This window comes from Pinus tabuliformis, chromosome 2_2 (genome assembly GCF_031772625.1).
Source record: "Pinus tabuliformis cultivar Carrire ecotype Pingquan chromosome 2_2, CPIR1, whole genome shotgun sequence".
Lineage (NCBI taxonomy): Eukaryota > Viridiplantae > Streptophyta > Pinopsida > Pinales > Pinaceae > Pinus > Pinus tabuliformis.
This window is the reverse complement of record NC_142300.1, coordinates 113873423-113891879: the sequence shown is the minus strand read 5'-3', so window position 1 is coordinate 113891879 and position 18457 is coordinate 113873423. Positions and strand designations below refer to the sequence as shown.

The following is an 18457-nucleotide window of genomic DNA, read 5'->3' as shown; positions in this document are numbered from 1 at the left end:
TATTGAATTTTCAGTTTTGAAAGCTTGAAGTTGAAACTTTAAGATTGATGAATCATGATTCACGAGACTCAATATGTTGTAATATGTATGTTACTAACTTGTGGATGTGGTTGATGAAGATTATAACTTTTAGATGATTGATGTGATATGGTTCAATGATCAATCTATGTTTTTTTTATGTTTTTTATATCTAATTCATCATTTTACATGTTTTTGTTGACATATATGTATCAAAATATAAAAAATATATATATTTTTAAAAAATCGCTCCGGGATTCACTCCCAAACTGGGAGCGTTTGAAAATGTCGCTCCCGCTCCCGTTTTCGCTCCCGCTCCCCGCTTTCGCTCCCGCTCCCAAGTAATACTGCTCCAAATTGTTGCTAGAGTTTCATTATGAAAAATTATTACAGTTCATGTGACACATGAGAATAAGTTAAGTGAATCAAAGTTCTACTACACATGAATTCATTTCATCTGCTGTCTGTATGAGATAATCTTCTATTTACAGGTGAATTGTCACCTGCATCGAGTTTTTCTGAGTCATTACTTTCAGCTGAAGTTACAGTTTTGAAAGGGTGTAAATTCTTTTTCCTCCAAGTCCTTCTGTAGAATTCTTCGATTCATTTGCATCAAGACTTGTTACAAGTAGCTAGTATTTGCATCTAAAACCAGTGATCATTGTTGACTTGGATTATCTATTGGTGTGCTTAGTGGTAACGATGAAATTTGAAACTTATAGGTAAAATTCTTTGCAATGATTTGTCAATGTGGGAACTTTGATCCGGTGTTCTTAGGAAGATCTAAATCTAGCCACATATTCATATAACATTTCTCTACGCATTTTTAATTTTACAGGATACCTACACACGTAACTTTAGTTCTCTTATTCAGGAGTATTGTCAATACTTGAATTTTATTGAACACTTTTCTGTAAACTTCAACATCCCAGGATCTAGGCTTGTTACAAGTAGCTAGTATTTGCATCTAAAACCAGTGATCATTGTTGACTTGAATTATCTATTGGTGTGTTTAGTGGTAACAATGAAATTTGAAAGTTTGAAATTTATAGGTAAAATTCTTTGCAATGATTTGTCAATGTGGGAACTTTGATCCAGTGTTCTTAGGAAGATCTAAATCTAGCCACATATTCATATAACATTTCTCTACGCATTTTTAATTTTACAGGATACCTACACACGTAACTTTAGTTCTCTTATTCAGGAGTATTGTCAATACTTGAATTTTATTGCACACTTTTCTGCAAACTTCAACATCCCGGGATCTCTTCTTTTAGTTTACTATTTATGAACAAATAGAAATATTTTATTTTTTCCTTAAATTTTGCATACAATTATATAGTTCAAAAGTTGATGCAATTTTTTGCGTTTGCCAATATCTTATGTCTTAAAAGTCTGTCATGAAAAGATACACCATTGTCAACCTTTCTGTTATGTGGTACAGTGACCTATGTTGGATGTTCTAAATTCATGTTCTTCCTAAACATAGTTGATCACTTTTTTTAGCTAGAATCTTCTGTGACTGTCAACTTTTGCAGGCGGAGAAAGATGCCAAACGAAAAGCTAAAGCAAAGGAGATGAAAAAGATACGGAAATCAAAGCAAAAAGCGCAGGTGGACTGTACTTATAGTTTAAAATCTTTCTTTTCCTTCAGCTTGTTGTATATGCACATGATTGTTATTAGCCATGAATGTGGATGGTCAAACACTTCTGCTATTTAAAGTTCTGAATTTCAGAAATTGATTGTCCATGGCTAGAGGAAGGTCATATTCTTTGAATTTTATTTTAACTATGAAGTAGTGTTTTCAACCCTAGTTTTACTTCTAACTTATACACACAGCATGGCATAAATGGCTACAGATGCAGCATCTTCACATACTTTTTGTAACAGCCCAGCGAAATTATGGAAACACTGGGTGGGCATTCCAATTCAAATATCTTTTTTCTTTTTCTTTTTTGATTCCTTAAATTAGTTTCTAATCATCAAGGTTTCACAGAAAGCACATAAAATTCAAAGCAATGCTATCAGATTTGGCCTAGTCTGACAGGTTTTTAGCACAAACCAGTCAGAACCAGTGATGGACTGGGCTGGAGGCTGAGTCAACCATTGACTCAATCTTTTTTCAGCCAAGCCAGACGAAAATTGGTGCCTTGACTGAGTTGACTTGACTTGGATGAAACCAGTCATGCTGACTCAGCACCCACCGACAGGCTCAATCAGCAAAAAGACAAAACAAAAAGAAAATATTAATAACAAAGAACCCAAAGTGTTTCAAACATAATTTTGGTCTGTGGCAATAGGTTGAGATTCTTCCAATAGGTAAGTAGATTTTCTGCTCTCTGAGAAATGCTTTTTTGTTGAGTTTGCTTATTACCCTAGATTTGTTAGTTAAAGTAAATGTCAGATTATAATAATGGTCAATTAGAGATTAAACATAGGCATTAATGAATTCATATCAACTTTAAGTTATATTATGCCTTTATGTTTCATTTCACTGTAGTGTGATTTTGAGTCTCTCCCACATTCATAAATTGGATAAACTTGACTAGCATGTAACCCTTTGTAATTTGTAGACATTTGTACAAAATATCTCAGAGATCTCTTTTGCTGAATCTGATTTCTTCATCCCTATAAAGTGTGCATATTTTGTGAGTCTATCGACTACTACAAGAATTTTGTCCTTTCTGTCTGACATGGGTAATTCCTCAATAAAATCCATTGATACTTCTTCCCGCTTTTGATTAGGAATATTCAGGGGACGGAGTAGGCCAGGGGTCTTAATGCTTTCACTTTTATTCCTTTGGCATTGATCACATTTTGCTACATATTTTTGAATGTCTATAATCATTCCTTTCCAGAAAAAAGACTAACCTGCATTATAGTGTTAAAATTCGGAAACCCGAATCCTATTGCAGCAACTAGATATAATTCTCCTAATTGTTAAACTAATTTTTTAACAATTTATTTATTGTTTGCTACAACAAACACTGAATCAATCACCCTACAACCTACACAAATAAAACTGTGGAAGAAATAAACGCTGGAAGAAATACTGGTGCACACACATAAAATGGCACAGTGATTTTTGGACCAATGTCCCTAGAAAAACCCAACTTAGGAAAACCGGTGCAGCAACTGAGGGTTTTATTATTATGCAACAGTGAAATAATCTAAGTACAATTGGATGCCGAAACTGGAAATCCTACAGAGAAAAGTTGACAACAAAAATATACTGAGGAATTTCCTCACTCCACAGGCAAATGTAGGTTCTAACCTCAGCTCAAATTGAGTCGTCCAAACTGGCTTTGAGCAGCTACTGCATCACCCTAGCGCAGCACTAAGCTTGAACCAGCTTCTCCTTAAGCCATCTGGTCTGTTGTTGTCTGGGAAAATGTCTCTCCTGGCCTCCGGAACCTCTGCCCAGCTTTTGGCACTGAAACTCAAATTTCCGCAGTAGATTCGAAACTGCCTCTAGAGGCTACTGCGCTGCTTTGGGTCAGCCTCTCTGCGGCTCACTTGCCTCTCTACAAATGCACTCACTGGAACTGGAAACATTCCTTCGACTTCACTGTCTCTGCCCCTCAATCACTGCTTCAATCTCATTGGTTTTCTCTCCGGCAATTGACTGTTGCTGTTCTGGAAACCGATTTTCTCATGAAATCGTACTGCTGAAGTGATTTCTCCAAGCCCCATCGACTTCTTCGTATAATCCTCTGTTGAGACTTCAAAGATCAAGAACTGATCTTAATCAATGGCTAGGATTAACTTGAAGTTGATGTGTGTGAGTTTCTAGAACATTCACACCTTAACTTAATTAATTTTGATTAATTAGTCATATTCCCTAAGTTTAGACTTAGGAAATATTTAAAAATTGACTAATAATCTGATTAAGTCATTTCTAGGTGGAATTTCCAAAAATGGTTTTTGGGTTTTGGAGATCTCATGTATTCTAGCCTCTCCACAAAATTTCACAGCTAGAACACATCTGATGCTGCAAAAACTAACACTCCCTCTTAGCGAGGAATGTGTTTTAGTGCTCTACTGCACATCCTATGACAACTCTCTGTCTCTGCATCATCTCCTGTCATGCTTCTGATGACTGGCTACTGCTGCACTGCAACTCCCTCTCATCTGTTGCTGTTGCAACTCCAACATTTGCCACTGAAAAGTATCCTAAATACTGAATCAACTGTGATCAATATGATGCATCTATCTCTCGAGTCTTTGGTTGCTGCTAGTATCTGCACTACACTGATGTATCTGCGTTGCTGCTGAATCTGCACTGTGCCACTTTCACTATTGCCAACTTTGCACCACACTCCCCAGCATCGCACTACTACCAGACTCTGCATCTGTCACTTTGGGATTTGACTGCATCTACTGCCATTGATCCATCCTGCTACTAAAATACTGTGGGTCCCTGTAGCAAGGTACTGACTCAAGAGGTAGACCTCCTCAAAAATCTTGCCCATCTGTAGCACTCTAGGGTTACAACGCCAAGTCACCCCATTTCACTCCTGGGGGATGTCAACAAACATGACGAAGTCTTCCTCTAGCCTGGAGGACAACCTATCGATCTCTGCTGGTGCTTCCTACTGATCCTGCTTCTCCTCCTTGTCCTTCTTCCTGAGAGGACACTGGGTACTGCAGTGATAGAGCTCACCGCGTCTGAAGTAGTTGACCTTTGACAGGTCCTTATTCTTTCTCTACTCCCCCTGTCCCTGACTGGGATGCCCTTTGATGCGAGGGGCACATTCTCCTCCTTATTCACCTCCTACGATCCACTGCTGCTGCTACTGATTGAGCTCTTCACTAGCTCTCGTCTCAACTCCTCTTGCTGCAAATTGGCCCAAATCTTGTCCCACTTTGGCAAGGTGTCTCTGCCCAAGATACTTTGGACAAATACCTGCCACTCCTTTGAGACATTGTTGAGTGCCAATCGCACTAGCTCCGTGGGTTGAGGCGTTGCCACAACAACTGCAAGCTGGTCCCGGATCTTTTGAATCTTGGTGAGGAAGGCATTTATGCCTTCCCCATTTTGTATCTTGGTGCATCTTAGCTTCTCCTCTAGGTACATCTTCCGCTGTTCAGAAGTGCCCTGGTACAACGTGGTGAGAGTCTCCTACATTTTTCTGGCAGTCCCTTTGCTAGCTATGTGTGAAACAATGTGATCCCGAACACCGTCAAGGATCAACCTCTTCGCCCATGTCATCTCCTTTCTGTACTCCTTTAGTGGATTTGCATCCATGGGGATAGCTACCACTGCATCCATGAATGACTTCAGGGCATATTCATCTAGAAGGAAGTACATCCTTGCCTTCCAGATGACATAGTTGGAAGCACCATCCAACCTGTCTTGATCTCAAAGTCCAGCAGTGGCCATGTCAAACAATGTTGAAAATTTCCTCTTCCTTTCTGCTCAGTTGCTGCTAGGCTATTCGCACTCCCTTATGTAGTGATAAACTTTGCTCATAACGATCGCTGATCTGCAAAGAAAATCGAACTTCTTGAGACTAGAAGTTCCCTGAGGGTGTGTGCTCTTCTTCCACCCGATGCTGGTTCTGCTCTATCAAACCGCTGCAAAACTACTGCATGCAACTAGAGATTTGCTCTGCGAAAAAAATACTGGCTGCTGTGAAAATTCCTTAAACCCAGGAATTCCTACTGCAACATTGATGTTATTTCTCCTACTTGTTAGATTTACATGAGCAAGTTATTTTCAGTTTCCTACGACAAAGTTACAAACATCGAAATACATACACTGCAACCTACACCAATTAAATTATATACTAAAACAAGAAAGTGAACAATAGAGAAAAATACACACAAGTGACACAGTTGTTTTTGGACAAATGTCCCCAGAAAAACCTAATGCGGGAAAACTAATGCAGCAGATCTGAGGGTTTTTATTATTATGCAGTAATTTTTTGAATACAACTTCTAGATGCCCTTCCGACAATCCAATTACAGAGAAATATGACTGGCATAAGAAATTTGTGAGATTACCTCACTCTACCCGGCAAGTCCTGGCTGATCCGACAGCTGAACCAACATGTCCCCGACTATTTCTGCGCTACCCCTACGTGGGCCCTGTGCCGGCCTCTAAGGCCCTGCGTCAGCTCAACTGGAAATCGATTTTCTCTCCCAGAGCTTTGACGTCAACCCTCCTGGCTCAGAATGTCAAACCCTAGAAAATTGTTAGACTTCTGCTTGGAGAACTGTGTTGCCTCTGCGTGAGCTCTTCTGGCTCAGCGTCAACCCCTTCTGGGTACTGCGTTGCCTCCTTCTAGTGTCTCTCTGCCTCTCTGCTGCATATCCTTGGCTCAGGAGAAGATTCTCCAACCAAACTAACCCTGCCCCTCACTGCAAAAGATCACTATTGAAATTCTCCTGACAATTGCTTTGCTTCAGAAAGTTGAACTTCTAAACGTAGTCTGTGTGTCTTTCCAAATGACCCTCAAGCCTCCTTAAATAATCTCCTCGTTGACATTCATCGATCCAAATTAGAAGCTAATCAATGGCTAAGATCATTTTGCTTGATCCTTGTCATCTTCTAGAAGTTACACCCATAGTTAGATTAATACCCATTAATTATTTTATTTTCCTAAGTTTAGACTTAGGGTCCCATTAAAAATAATCAATTATTTTAATAAAACTGTTTCTGGGTGGAATTCCCAAAACCCTTTCTGGGTTCTTTGGAATACATGTTGCCAAGCCTCCCTACAAAATTTGAGACTTAGAGCACATCCGATGCTACCAGAAATCAACAACTACTCCCTTTACCTCTGGAATACCTCAATCTAGAGAGATTGAATTTTCTGTCCCTCTCTCAGAAAAATTGATTCTCCTCAAGAAATTTGACCTCTTGACCAAGGTGATTGCGCTTCCTCTGGGGTTTCGATCTGCTGCCCTTCAATGAATAGCGAAGCTCCCTCTTCCTTTGTTACTGAGCTTTCTGGCTGATCATCTGTGCTCTGATACCATGTGAAAATTCAGAAACCCGAATCCTATTGCAGCAATGGAAATAATTCTCCTAATTGTTAAATTAATTTTTAACAATTTATTTATTGTTTGCTACAACAAATACTGAATCAATCACGCTGCAACCTACACAAATAAAATTGCGGAAGAAATAAACGTTGGAAGAAATACTGACACACACACATAAAATGGCACAAATATTTGTGGACCAATGTCCCCGGAAAAACCCAACTTGAGAAAATCAGTGCAACAACTGAGGGTTTTATTATTATGCAACAAAGAAATAATTTGAGTATGCGGAAACTGGCAATCCTATAGAGAAAAAATGGCAAGAAAAATCTAGTGAGGAATTTCCTCCCTCCACAAGTAAATCTGGGCTCTGTCCTCAACTCAAATTGAGCCGTCCAAACTGGCTTTGCGCAACTACTGCATCACCCTAGCATAGTCACTTCTGCACTCGGCGCGAACCAAATTCTCCTCAAGCTGTCTGGTTTGCTGCTGTCTGGGAAAATGTCTCTCCTGGCCTTCGGAACCTCTGCCCAGCTTTTGGCACTGAAACTCAGCTTCCCCCAACAGATTTGAAATTATCTCTAAAGGCTACCCTGCTCTACATCAGCTTCTCTGTGGCTTACTTGCCTCTTTGCAAATATACTCACTGGAACTGGAAACCTTCCTCTGGCTTCACTGTCTCTGCCCCTCTCATTGCTTCAATCTCACTGGATCTCTCTCTGGCAACTGACGGTTGTTCTAGAAATCGATCTGCTCATGAAATCGAACTGCTGAAGTGATTTCTCCAAACCCCATCGACTTCTTATAATCCTCTGTTGAGACTTCAATGACCAAGATTAGATCTTAATCAATGGCTAGGATTAACTTGAAGTCGATTCGTGTGAGTTTTTAGAAGATTCACACCTTAACTTAATTAATTTTGATTAATTAGTCATATTCCTTATGTTTAGACTTAGGAAATATTTAAAAATTGACCAATAATCTAATTAAGTCATTTCTAGGCGAAATTTCTAGAAACAATTTCTAGGTTTTGGATATTTCATATATTCTAGCCTCTCCACGAAATTTCTGTTGAGATTTTTTGTTTTATGTAAAATAGGCAAAAATCTCTAATGTGTGACAACAATAGGAATTTGTTGCTAGATTAGCTCTTGGTTGTTGGGAGGGAGTTAATGCATCCTAAATTTGAGTTGAGAGGATTTATGAGGCAGTTAGATTCTCCTTGCTATAAAACAGGTATCCATACAGATTGTTTTTGAGGTGTGAGAGTTTGTGAGGATTTGATTAATTATGTACTCTCCTGTTTAATTAATAAGATTGCCGATGCCTATGTTGTGTGGACGTAGCCCAGATTGGTTGGGTGAACCACGTTAAACCTCTGTGTCTTATGTGCTTGATTTATTTGTTGAGTATTTAGTTGAATCTGCTGTGCATCTGATCTCCAACAATTTCAAGGCTAGAATGCATCTGATGCTACAAAAGCTAACATATAGTAGGTTTTAAAGAACCCTACATGTCCTGTTGAAAACGAGTCGTGAGATTCCTTGAGGACCTTGGACTTAAATTTAGAGTTAGGGCTTAGGTAAATTCTCCCTTTATACCACAAAATATCGTTTTTCCATTTGAATTTTGGATTTTGAGTAGGATTATTGATTATAACACATGTTTATGGGTCTTTTGCATATTCACTTCGGATTTCATTAAGCCATTCTGGGATTATAGCTGATACTGCAAACAAGGATGTTTCTTCATCTTTTCTGGAGAGAGCATCTACCGCTACATTGTCCTTTCCCTTTTTATTTAATATCTCCATGTCAAAAGCAACATTTTTTTCAATCCACTTTTGTTGTTCTTAAAAACTGGCTAATAATCTAATTAAGTCATTTCTAGGCGGAATTTCTAGAAACAATTTCTGGGTTTTGGAGATTTCATGTATTCTAGCCTCTCCACAAAATTTCAAGGCTAGAACACATCCGATGCTACAAAAGCTAACATATAGTAGGTTTTAAAGAACCCTACATGTCCTGCTAAAAACGAGTCGTGAGATTCCTTGAGAACCTTGGACTTAAATTTAGAGTTAGGGCTTAGGTAAATTCTCCCTTTATACCATAGAATATCGTTTTTCCATTTAAATTTTGGATTTTGAGTAGGATTATTGATTATAGCACATGTTTCTGGGTTTTTTGCATATTCACTTCGCATTTCGTTAAACCATTCTAGGATTATAGCTGAGACTGCAAACAAGGATGTTTCTTCATCTTTTTTGGAGAGAGCATCTACCGCTACATTCCATTTTTATGTAATATCTCCATGTCAAAAGCAACAATTTTTTCAATCCAATTTTATTGTTCTTCAGAGGTGTTTTCTGTTGGGGGAGGTACTGGAGACTATTATGGTATGTTCATATGGAGAATTCACTTCCCAACAGATATTGCCTCTACTTGGCTAGTCCGTGCATAATAGCAAGCATTTTTTTGTTGTATGTAGACTTAAGACGTTCTCGCTTATTGATCTTCATGCTTTCGAAAGATATTGGATGACCATCTTGCATCAATACTACTCCTGTCCCAAAACCTAAAGCATCACACTCAATTATAAATGGTTTTGAAAAATTTGGAGTTGCTAATACGGGCACATTAGACATAATTTCTTTTAATTCTCTGAAACACTTTTCTGCTTCATCATCCCAATGAAATGAATTTTCTTTAAAAGGTTTGTTAGTGGTGTAGTTACATGGGCACAATTTTTAATAAACCTTCGATAGTATCGAGTTAACCCTAAGAAATCCCTTAACTTGGATATGTTAATTGGTTTGGGCCACTCTCTTATAGCCTTGATTTTATTAGGATCTACTTTAACTTCTTCCTTGGATTTGTTGGCATAAAATTGATGCTCTTCTAATATAGTAAGAACTTGCTCTAAATGTTGTGGATGCTCCTTCCATGTTTTACTATAGATTAGAATATCATCGAAGAACACTAACACAAACTTCCTTAGATATGGACCGAATATCTCATTCATGGTGGCTTGGAATGTTGCTGGAGCATTAGTTAGACCAAAAGGCATTACCTTAAACTGATCTTCATGTGTACGGAACACAGTTTTTGCTATGTCTTCCAACCTAGTCCTTATTTGGTAGCACCTTGATCTCAAATCTAATTTTGAAACGTAATTAGCTCCATGTAGTTCATCCAACATTTCATTGATAAAAGGAATTGGAAATTTGTTCTTAATCATTATTTTGTTTGGCCCTTGGTAATGTATGCATAGTCTAAATGATCCATGTTTTTTTCAAACTAATACAACTGGAGCAACATATGGACTTCTACTTTTTGTCATAATACCACATTTTAAAAGATCCTGAACTAATTTCTCGATTTCGATTTTTTGTTGATGTGGATATTGATACGGTTTGATGTTGACAAGATTTGATCTTGATTTGACTTTGATTGTGTGCTCGATTTCTCTTTTAGGAGGCATCTTCATTGGAAGGTCTTGGAACACTTTTTCGTGCTTTTGAATTAGTTCTTGAACTTCAGGTGACTCTTCATTAACTAGATTTGAAGTTAGCATCTCTAATTGATGACACTGCACTAAATAAGCTGGTGCTCCCTTTCGGATCATTTTCATCATCTGGGATGATGATACAATTTGATTCTCAGGGGGTTGGAACCCATATAACTTGTATTTCTGCCCTTCCCATTTAAATTTTATAAATTTCTTTTGATGGTTGGCAGAGTAAGTGCCTAGGGTTTGTAGCCATTGGATACCTAAGACCACATCCACTCCTCCTAATGGTACAGTGTAGAACGAAGATTCTAGATTATAGTCTTGAATCTACAATTTGACTTTATGGCATTTCCCTACTTTTTCAATTTTCTTATTGTTAGCTACCATAACTTTCATGTTGGGCATAGGCAACGCGAAAATGTTGAGCCTTTTCGCCATAGTTGAGTCCAAAAAGTTGCTGGTGCTACCGGTATTGATTAGAACCATTACGTTGCTTTTTTTTGATGTCCTTTTAACTTTAATGTCTAGGTTTGAGATATACCTGTCATGGCCAATAATGACACTTGCGGAATATTCTCGTTATCTGGTTCTGGAGAAAATTGTGGAGAATCTTCGACTTCTTCTATGTCTGATTCTTCACTGTCTGAATCATTGGTTGCTTCACATGTATACAGGTTCTTGGTTTCTTTTCCCTTAGCACATCTATGTTTAGGGTCCCATTTTTCGCCACAACATTTGCACTTACCTTCTTTCATTCTTTGCATTTCCAAATTAGTTTTTTCTCTTTCACGAAGATGTGGTGGAACATATTTTGTATTATCCATGTTCACAGTTTGGGGAGATCTTCTTCTCGAATATACCCTTTCAACTTTTGGCCACTACATCTTTTCGTGCTTCTTTCCTGCATCTTTTGCTTTCGGTCTTGCTTCTTCTATAGAAGTGATGTCATGAAGCTCAAGCTCAGCCTGGAGATGTGGTTTAAGTCCCGTGATGTATGATTGAATGAGACAAGTCTCTAATAATCCAGGTACTTGTGGAGTTAGAGTTTCCCATTCTCTAGTGTATTCATCCACATCTCCTTTTTGTTGCAGTCTGGTGAGTGTTGAGAAGAACTCTTCTTCCTTGACACCTTGGAACCTCTTAAAGAATGCATTTTTGAATTTCTTCCAACTGATAGCAAGTGTTGTCTTCTTCCACCACATATACTAATTATATGCTTCACCTTCCATTTGCATGGATGCATGCTTGATCTTTTCATCTTCATTGTCAATACTGTAAATCTGGAAGTATTCTTCTGCTTTATTGAACCATGCAAGATTACATTTCTCGTTACCGTCAAATTTGGAAATCTCATGTTTTGCTTTCCGTTGATATGTAGCAACTGGTAGATTGAAGAAGGGGTATTGATTCGAAAACTGCATATTGGAATATTGATTCCAAAGCTGCATATTTTGACAATTCATGTTATTATTTTGTTGATTGGGCACAACAGATGCTTTTGGAGATTGAGGGGTCTCATGTGAATCTGACGAGTTTGATGTATCCGGAGAATTGAGATGTTGGGTAGCTTCATTACTCTGGGGTATTTGATCAGGTGTAATCTTCAACTTGTCACAAAGATAGGTCAACATCGCCATTTCTTGATCATGAGCTATTGATGTTGCATTATGATTTTGGTCCACCTTATTTGAAAGAATCGCTTGATCCTTTTTAAATTCGTTATGATTTTGCTCGAGCTGACTCTATTCTCTTCGTTGTATCCTGGAGCTCCTTGATTTCATTGGAATGTTCGGTAACCTTTTTCTCCAGATCAATCAATTTTTTACTAAAATCAGTGATCATCATTGATGAAGACATTGATTGTGTATGTGGTGGTGTGTACATATCCAACTTAACCCTCTTCTTTAGCTTGAACTTAATTTTTTTTTTAATAGAAATGCCCTTTTTATATTATATATAAAAGTTTTATTTTAATTTTTTATTTATTTTTATTTAATTAAACTACTTTATTTATAATTAAATATTAACTAACATATATAGTGATTGAATATTAATTGATTATATAATATAATAATTATAAATCATATAACTAATTAATATTTAAGCTATATATATATATAATTAATGCAACTATATATATAGAGAGAGGTATGGACTATGTATTAATTGTTGAAATTTGTTTGAACGAATTCGAAGGGATATGGTCAACAGTGACGTCCGATGGGTTTGGTTGGGAAGAGTGAAATGGTGGTTGGGTTGTGGGGAAACAACGCAGGTGGCAGTAGGACACAATGAAGGGTACGAGTGACACAGTGAGGGGACCAAAAACGACGGTTGAAAATTTTGTGGGATGGTTGCAAAGGTAGGCGGGCACGGTCCGAGCAAGCAGGCACGATCAGGGCAGGCGGGCACAGTGGGGGCAAGCGGCACAGTCGGGACAAGGAGAGGCAACACAATCGAATACAACAGAGAGACATTATGGCAGCGGCAAGCAGGTGGTCAGAATGCTTAGCGCGAAAGGACAAGAGGTGGAATAACACAGAACAATGAGCATGAAAAAACCACGCCACGAATGGAAATGACCAACGAACGATAGTGTGGGTGGTGTAGGGATGATCTGTGCAACAAGAGAGTGTCGGAGGACCAATCGCTCTGTTACCAGATGGAGCAACAATGCTCAGTATTAGACATAAACATATATATATATATAGATTATTGATAAATTGAATGAGGATGTTTATAATGAGGGTCCTTGGCTTATATACCGCCATGGGTACCCTTTTGGGAAAGGGAATGTTCTTATGATTATGACCTTTTATCTAATTAACGTAAAATTACGCTAAATAACTATGTTGCATGGGGAAACGTTCCAAATCTGGTGAGGACTTCATCGGGGACTTGGGGACTTCAAAACCGTCCCTTAGCTGTCCCTCAAAAAATCAGGGACTTTTTAGGGACTTCCAAAACATCCCTCGATAAATCGTGGACTTTTGGACGTCCCCAATATAATTTAAATTTACAAGTTAAAATAAATACTATATTTTTCATTTTTTTTATTTAAAAAACCTTAATTTTTAATGGTAATTTGTAAATAAAAAAAATAAAACGAAAGCATTTACCCTATACCTAAAACTTAAAACATAAAACATTCGCCATCGCTCTCCTTTACGAAATTACCATCCATTCGCTATTCAGCCGCTGACTGGAGATTCAAGCTCGTAGGTTTACCCTCCATTTGCTGTTCAGTCGCGGACAGGGAGAGAGCTGACAAGGAGATTCAAGCACGCAGGTTCAATCACCAGTGTTTCTTCAGGCATGCAAGTTCAGTCACTGACTCACCAGTGTTTCATTCACGTAGTCACAGTGCACCATTGTTTCAGAACAGGGTTCACACAGGCTTCAGTTTTTAACTTTTTTCACTGTCTTGGGTTCACGCTTCAGTGTTTTGGGGCAGGCTTCACGCCCAACAACAAGAAACCTTCACTTGACGCCCAACTGTTCAAACTTGACGCCCAACAGTTCAAACTTCATGCCCAACAGCCTAACTTTCACGCCCAACCGTTTAAACGCATGCCTAGCCATCACGCCCAACAGCCTAGCTTTCATGCCCAACAGTTTAAACACACGCCTAACCATCACGCCCAACAGTTTAAACACACGCCTAGCCATCACGCCCAACAGTGAGCAACTAAGCACATTTTTACGTTTTTGGAGCCAAAAGTCAGAAGTCGACCCCGAAAAATGTAGGTTAAAACGCTACAAGAAATTTAACTTTAGTGTATGATTTATCAATCATCACTAGAAACCATAAATGATAAAATTGTTTAAATTTTTTTAGTGTTTTTATTGTTTTATCAGAGTTTTCAGTTTCTTGCTTGGAGCCTATCAAGAAACTTGGAGCAATAGTGCAAGAAACTTGGAGCAACAATGCGTTTTTGGTTGCCAAGTAAGTTTTTGTTTTTTGTTTTTAACCAGTAGTATGGTCTGATATATCATATTTTAAATTTTTTTCCTTAAAAAATAAATTTTAAAACATATCTATTGTATTTTTAAATTACAGACCTCACCTCTAAAAACAAATCAAATGGACAACAATACTTTAGCAGTTGCTCAACCTAAGGGTGAAACATTAGCAGGGGCAACAGAAAATTCTCTTTTCATCAACACAAAGAAACCCTTCCTTCAGTTTGTCAAAAAAATCACCAAGAATAAAAAGAAAAACAATGGTGGTTTAGAGGAGTGGGCATGCAATATTTGTGGTCATAATTTCAAGGGAAGCTACACTAGGGTTTACCATCATCTTTTGTGTATTCTTGGAGATGGAGTAAAGGCATGCACTAGTCCATTGAAAAAGAGAATTGAACTTACTAAACTTCACATGGCTACCACAGGCGGCATTATAGAGATGGAGGAGGTCAACTCTAGTGTCTTTAAAAAACCAAAAAATTTAAGCATAGAAGAAGAGTACTCTCAAAGAAAAATCAATGAAAAAGATTCACTTGATTTAGGTTTCAGCCAATCTAGTTCAAGTAAGAAAGGCAATGCTGCTATGGCAGAGTGGTTCAATGTGCAACACAAGAATGAGGCAGAGGATGCAGTGGCTGAATTATTCTTTGCCAATGGAATACCATTTAATGCCACCCATTCCCCTCAGTACAAAGAGATGATAAAGAAATTTATTGCTGCTGGTCCATCATTTCAGCCCCCTTGTTACAATAAATTGAGGACAACATTATTAGATAGAGGGGTCACAAAGACGCAGGCGATGATGGAAGGCCTTAAAAAATCATGGGTTGAATATGGGTTTTCAATCGTCATGGATAGTTGGAAAAATATTCAACAAAGACCTTTGTTGAACATCATTGTCACCTCTCCAACTGGACCATATTTCTTAAGGGCAATTGATTGTTCCGGAAAGATGAAGGATGCAGGCTTTCAGTATGAGGTATTAAAAGATGCAATTGAGGAGATCGGTCCTACAAATGTAGTTCAAGTTATCACAAATGATGCACCAGTTTGTATGTTTGCAGTGTTGATGATTCAAAGCAGGTACAAGCATCTATTTTGGACTTCTTATTGTGTGCATGATTTAAACAATGCACTCAAAGACATTGGTAAATTTTTTTGGATCACCCGCATTATTTTGGATGCAAGAGAGGTGCAAATGTTCATTTGAAACCACCATGCCTCTAGCTATTTATAGAATTTATGCAAAAAAGGAGTTCTTGAAGCCAACAGATACATGGTATGCCACCTACTATCTCCTTCTTGACTACATGCTAGAGGTGCAACATGTCTTAAAGGCCACTGTTATAAGTTCTGAGTGGTCTGCATTGGGGGGAATCCAAACTAGATAGGGCAAATAAAGTAAGACAGTTGGTGTTGAATGATGATTGGTGGGTTGATGTGAAATACATTGTCTCATTCACTGCTCCAATAGTAGAGCTAATTAGGTATGCAAATTCAAATTCCCCTTGCCTTGGAGAAATATATGAGTCAAAGGGAGCCCTCTTTGGGGTTATTTAATGAACTCCAAAGGTTGATTGAAAAGAGTTGGAATAAGTTAAACACACCTCTTCATATGGCTGCTTATGCACTTAATCTAAAGTGGTATGTGGAGAGGGAAGAAAGAGTTCCACCAATAGATTGTAGGAATTTACAGGGTAAGTTCCTCAGACAGAACACCAAAAGGACACCGCTCACAACCAGATCGCAGATCAATACACCAGTATTTTGACGTGGTTAAAACCCTCAAAGAGGGAAACAGTCCACGGCCTGAGCCAACGCGGCCACTTCAGGCAATTTATTAATAAAGGAATGAAAATTTACATATGTTTCTCTCATGCACGGATTCCCCTACAAATGACCCTCCATGCGCTTTAAATAGAATTCATGGACCAATCGGGTGTCAAGCCACAGATCAAGTGTCGGTAATACCGAGGAGAGAATGAACCGTCGGATCACTACATATCGTGACCGTCGGATTGTAAGTTACAAAATGTACAACGGTAAAGAAACACACTTTACCTAACTCTATACCTAACTCTATACTAGACCAAGTTGTACTTAACTATTTCCTATGTGTCGGAATATCCTAACATCCCCCCTTAAGAACAACTTGGGATAGGATTGAATGATTTACAAATATGACACAATAGGAGAAGGAAGGAGGCACTAGAGCCTATCCCCCCTTAGTGACAATTTCCTGAACTCCAACCATAAATCGAAGTTTAGTGAACTTTGCCTCTGTGAGAGCCTTTGTGAAGATGTCTGCAACTTGATCATCTGTTGAACAATATTGCACTTCAAGAACATGGTCGTGAATGAGCTTTCTGATGAAGTGCATGTGCAGTTCAATGTGTTTGCTGCGCTGATGTTGGACTGGATCTTTGCATAGCTGAATGGCACTTTGATTATCACACCAAAGTGTAGTCGGATGCTGCTGCTCAAAGCCAAACTCTGATAGGATCCGACGAAGCCACAAGGCTTCCGTACTAGCTTCTACGGCACCACGATACTCTGCTTCTGCTGATGAAAGAGAAATGGAACCTTGTTTCTTGCAAGCCCATGTAATAGGTCCTGAACCAAGAGTGAACACATAACCGGCAGTAGACTTCCGATCATCAGGGTCACCAGCCCAATCGGAATCACTGAAACCAACCAATAGAGGAGATGCTTCGACACTGTAATGAATCCCAAACTGAATTGTACCTCGAACATAACGAAGTATTCTTTTAGCTGCTTTCCAATGACTTTCATGGGGGTTTTGCATGAACTGAGCAACAAGGCCAACAACAAAGGAAAGGTCAGGACGAGTATGGGTTAGATACAAAAGTTTTCCTACAAGTTGACGGTATAAGGTAGCATCAACTTCAGGAGAAGTACAAGTGACTGAAAGTTTGACTCCAGACTGAAAGGGAGAAGGGGCTGGCTTACAGTCTTCCATGTGAAAATGACTTAGAATATCACAAGCATACTTGGACTGGGAAAGGGAAATACCCTCCTTGGATTGCAAGACTTGAAGACCGAGAAAATAGTGTAAGTGTCCTAAGTCTGTCATTTCAAATTTCCTTTTAAGGCTAGACTTCACATGGTTTATAAGGTTGGGATCACTACCAGTAAGGATAAGATCATCAACATAAAGAACAAGGATGATAAGAGAGTTGCCCACTTTCTTGGTGTAGACAGTATTGTCAGAATGACACCTAGAAAAGCCAGATTCTAAAAGAAAGCTATCCATTTTGGCATACCAAGCCCGAGGAGCTTGCTTGAGACCATAAAGGGATTTCTTAAGTCGACATACAAGGCTGGAGTCTGTTTGTATGAAGCCAATGGGTTGTTCCATATAGATTTCTTCATGCAAGTCCCCATGCAAGAAGGCAGATTTAACATCCATCTGATGGACTTCCCATTTGAAAGAGGCAACAAGGGAAAGAACAAGGCGGATAGAGTTCATTTTGGCAACAGGGGAGAAGGTTTCAGTGTAGTCAATGCCTTCAACCTGTGAAAAACCCTTAGCAACAAGACGAGCTTTATGTTTATCAACTTTCCCATCTGGTCCATACTTGGTTCTGTAAACCCATTTGCATCTAACAAGTTTTCGTCCCTTTGGTAGAGGAACAAGATCCCATGTATTATTTGCCAACAATGAATGATATTCTTCATTCATAGCTGCTTCCCAATCTGGATGGCCTGAAGCTTCTGCAAAGGTGTCAGGATCATAATTTACTAGAGCTTGAGCCAGTAAAGAAGAGGCTCTCTCGAACTGAGAACGTGTACGTCGCTGATCTGTAGGATCACCAGCAAGATCACCTGCTGCATCTCGAGTAGCACGAACCCATTTTGGAAGCTGAGGAGCTGAAGGAAGATCCTGAGATGGTGGGGGAGGATTGTCATCCTCACTTTCATCATCTGAAGAAGAAATGTTTTCAAAAGTAG

The 18457-nt window shown here is 38.7% G+C and overlaps 1 protein-coding gene across 1 annotated transcript in view; it reads left to right on the top strand.

Annotated features, from left to right (window-relative positions):
• The window catches only part of LOC149191624 (zinc finger protein-like protein), a 343705-nt gene that overhangs the window by 223137 nt on the left and 102111 nt on the right, over positions 1-18457 (top strand). The window contains exon 5 of the mRNA XM_089404364.1: positions 1557-1631. Within this exon, the coding sequence (XP_089260490.1) occupies positions 1557-1631 (75 nt within the window). The remainder of the gene's footprint in view (positions 1-1556; positions 1632-18457) is intronic.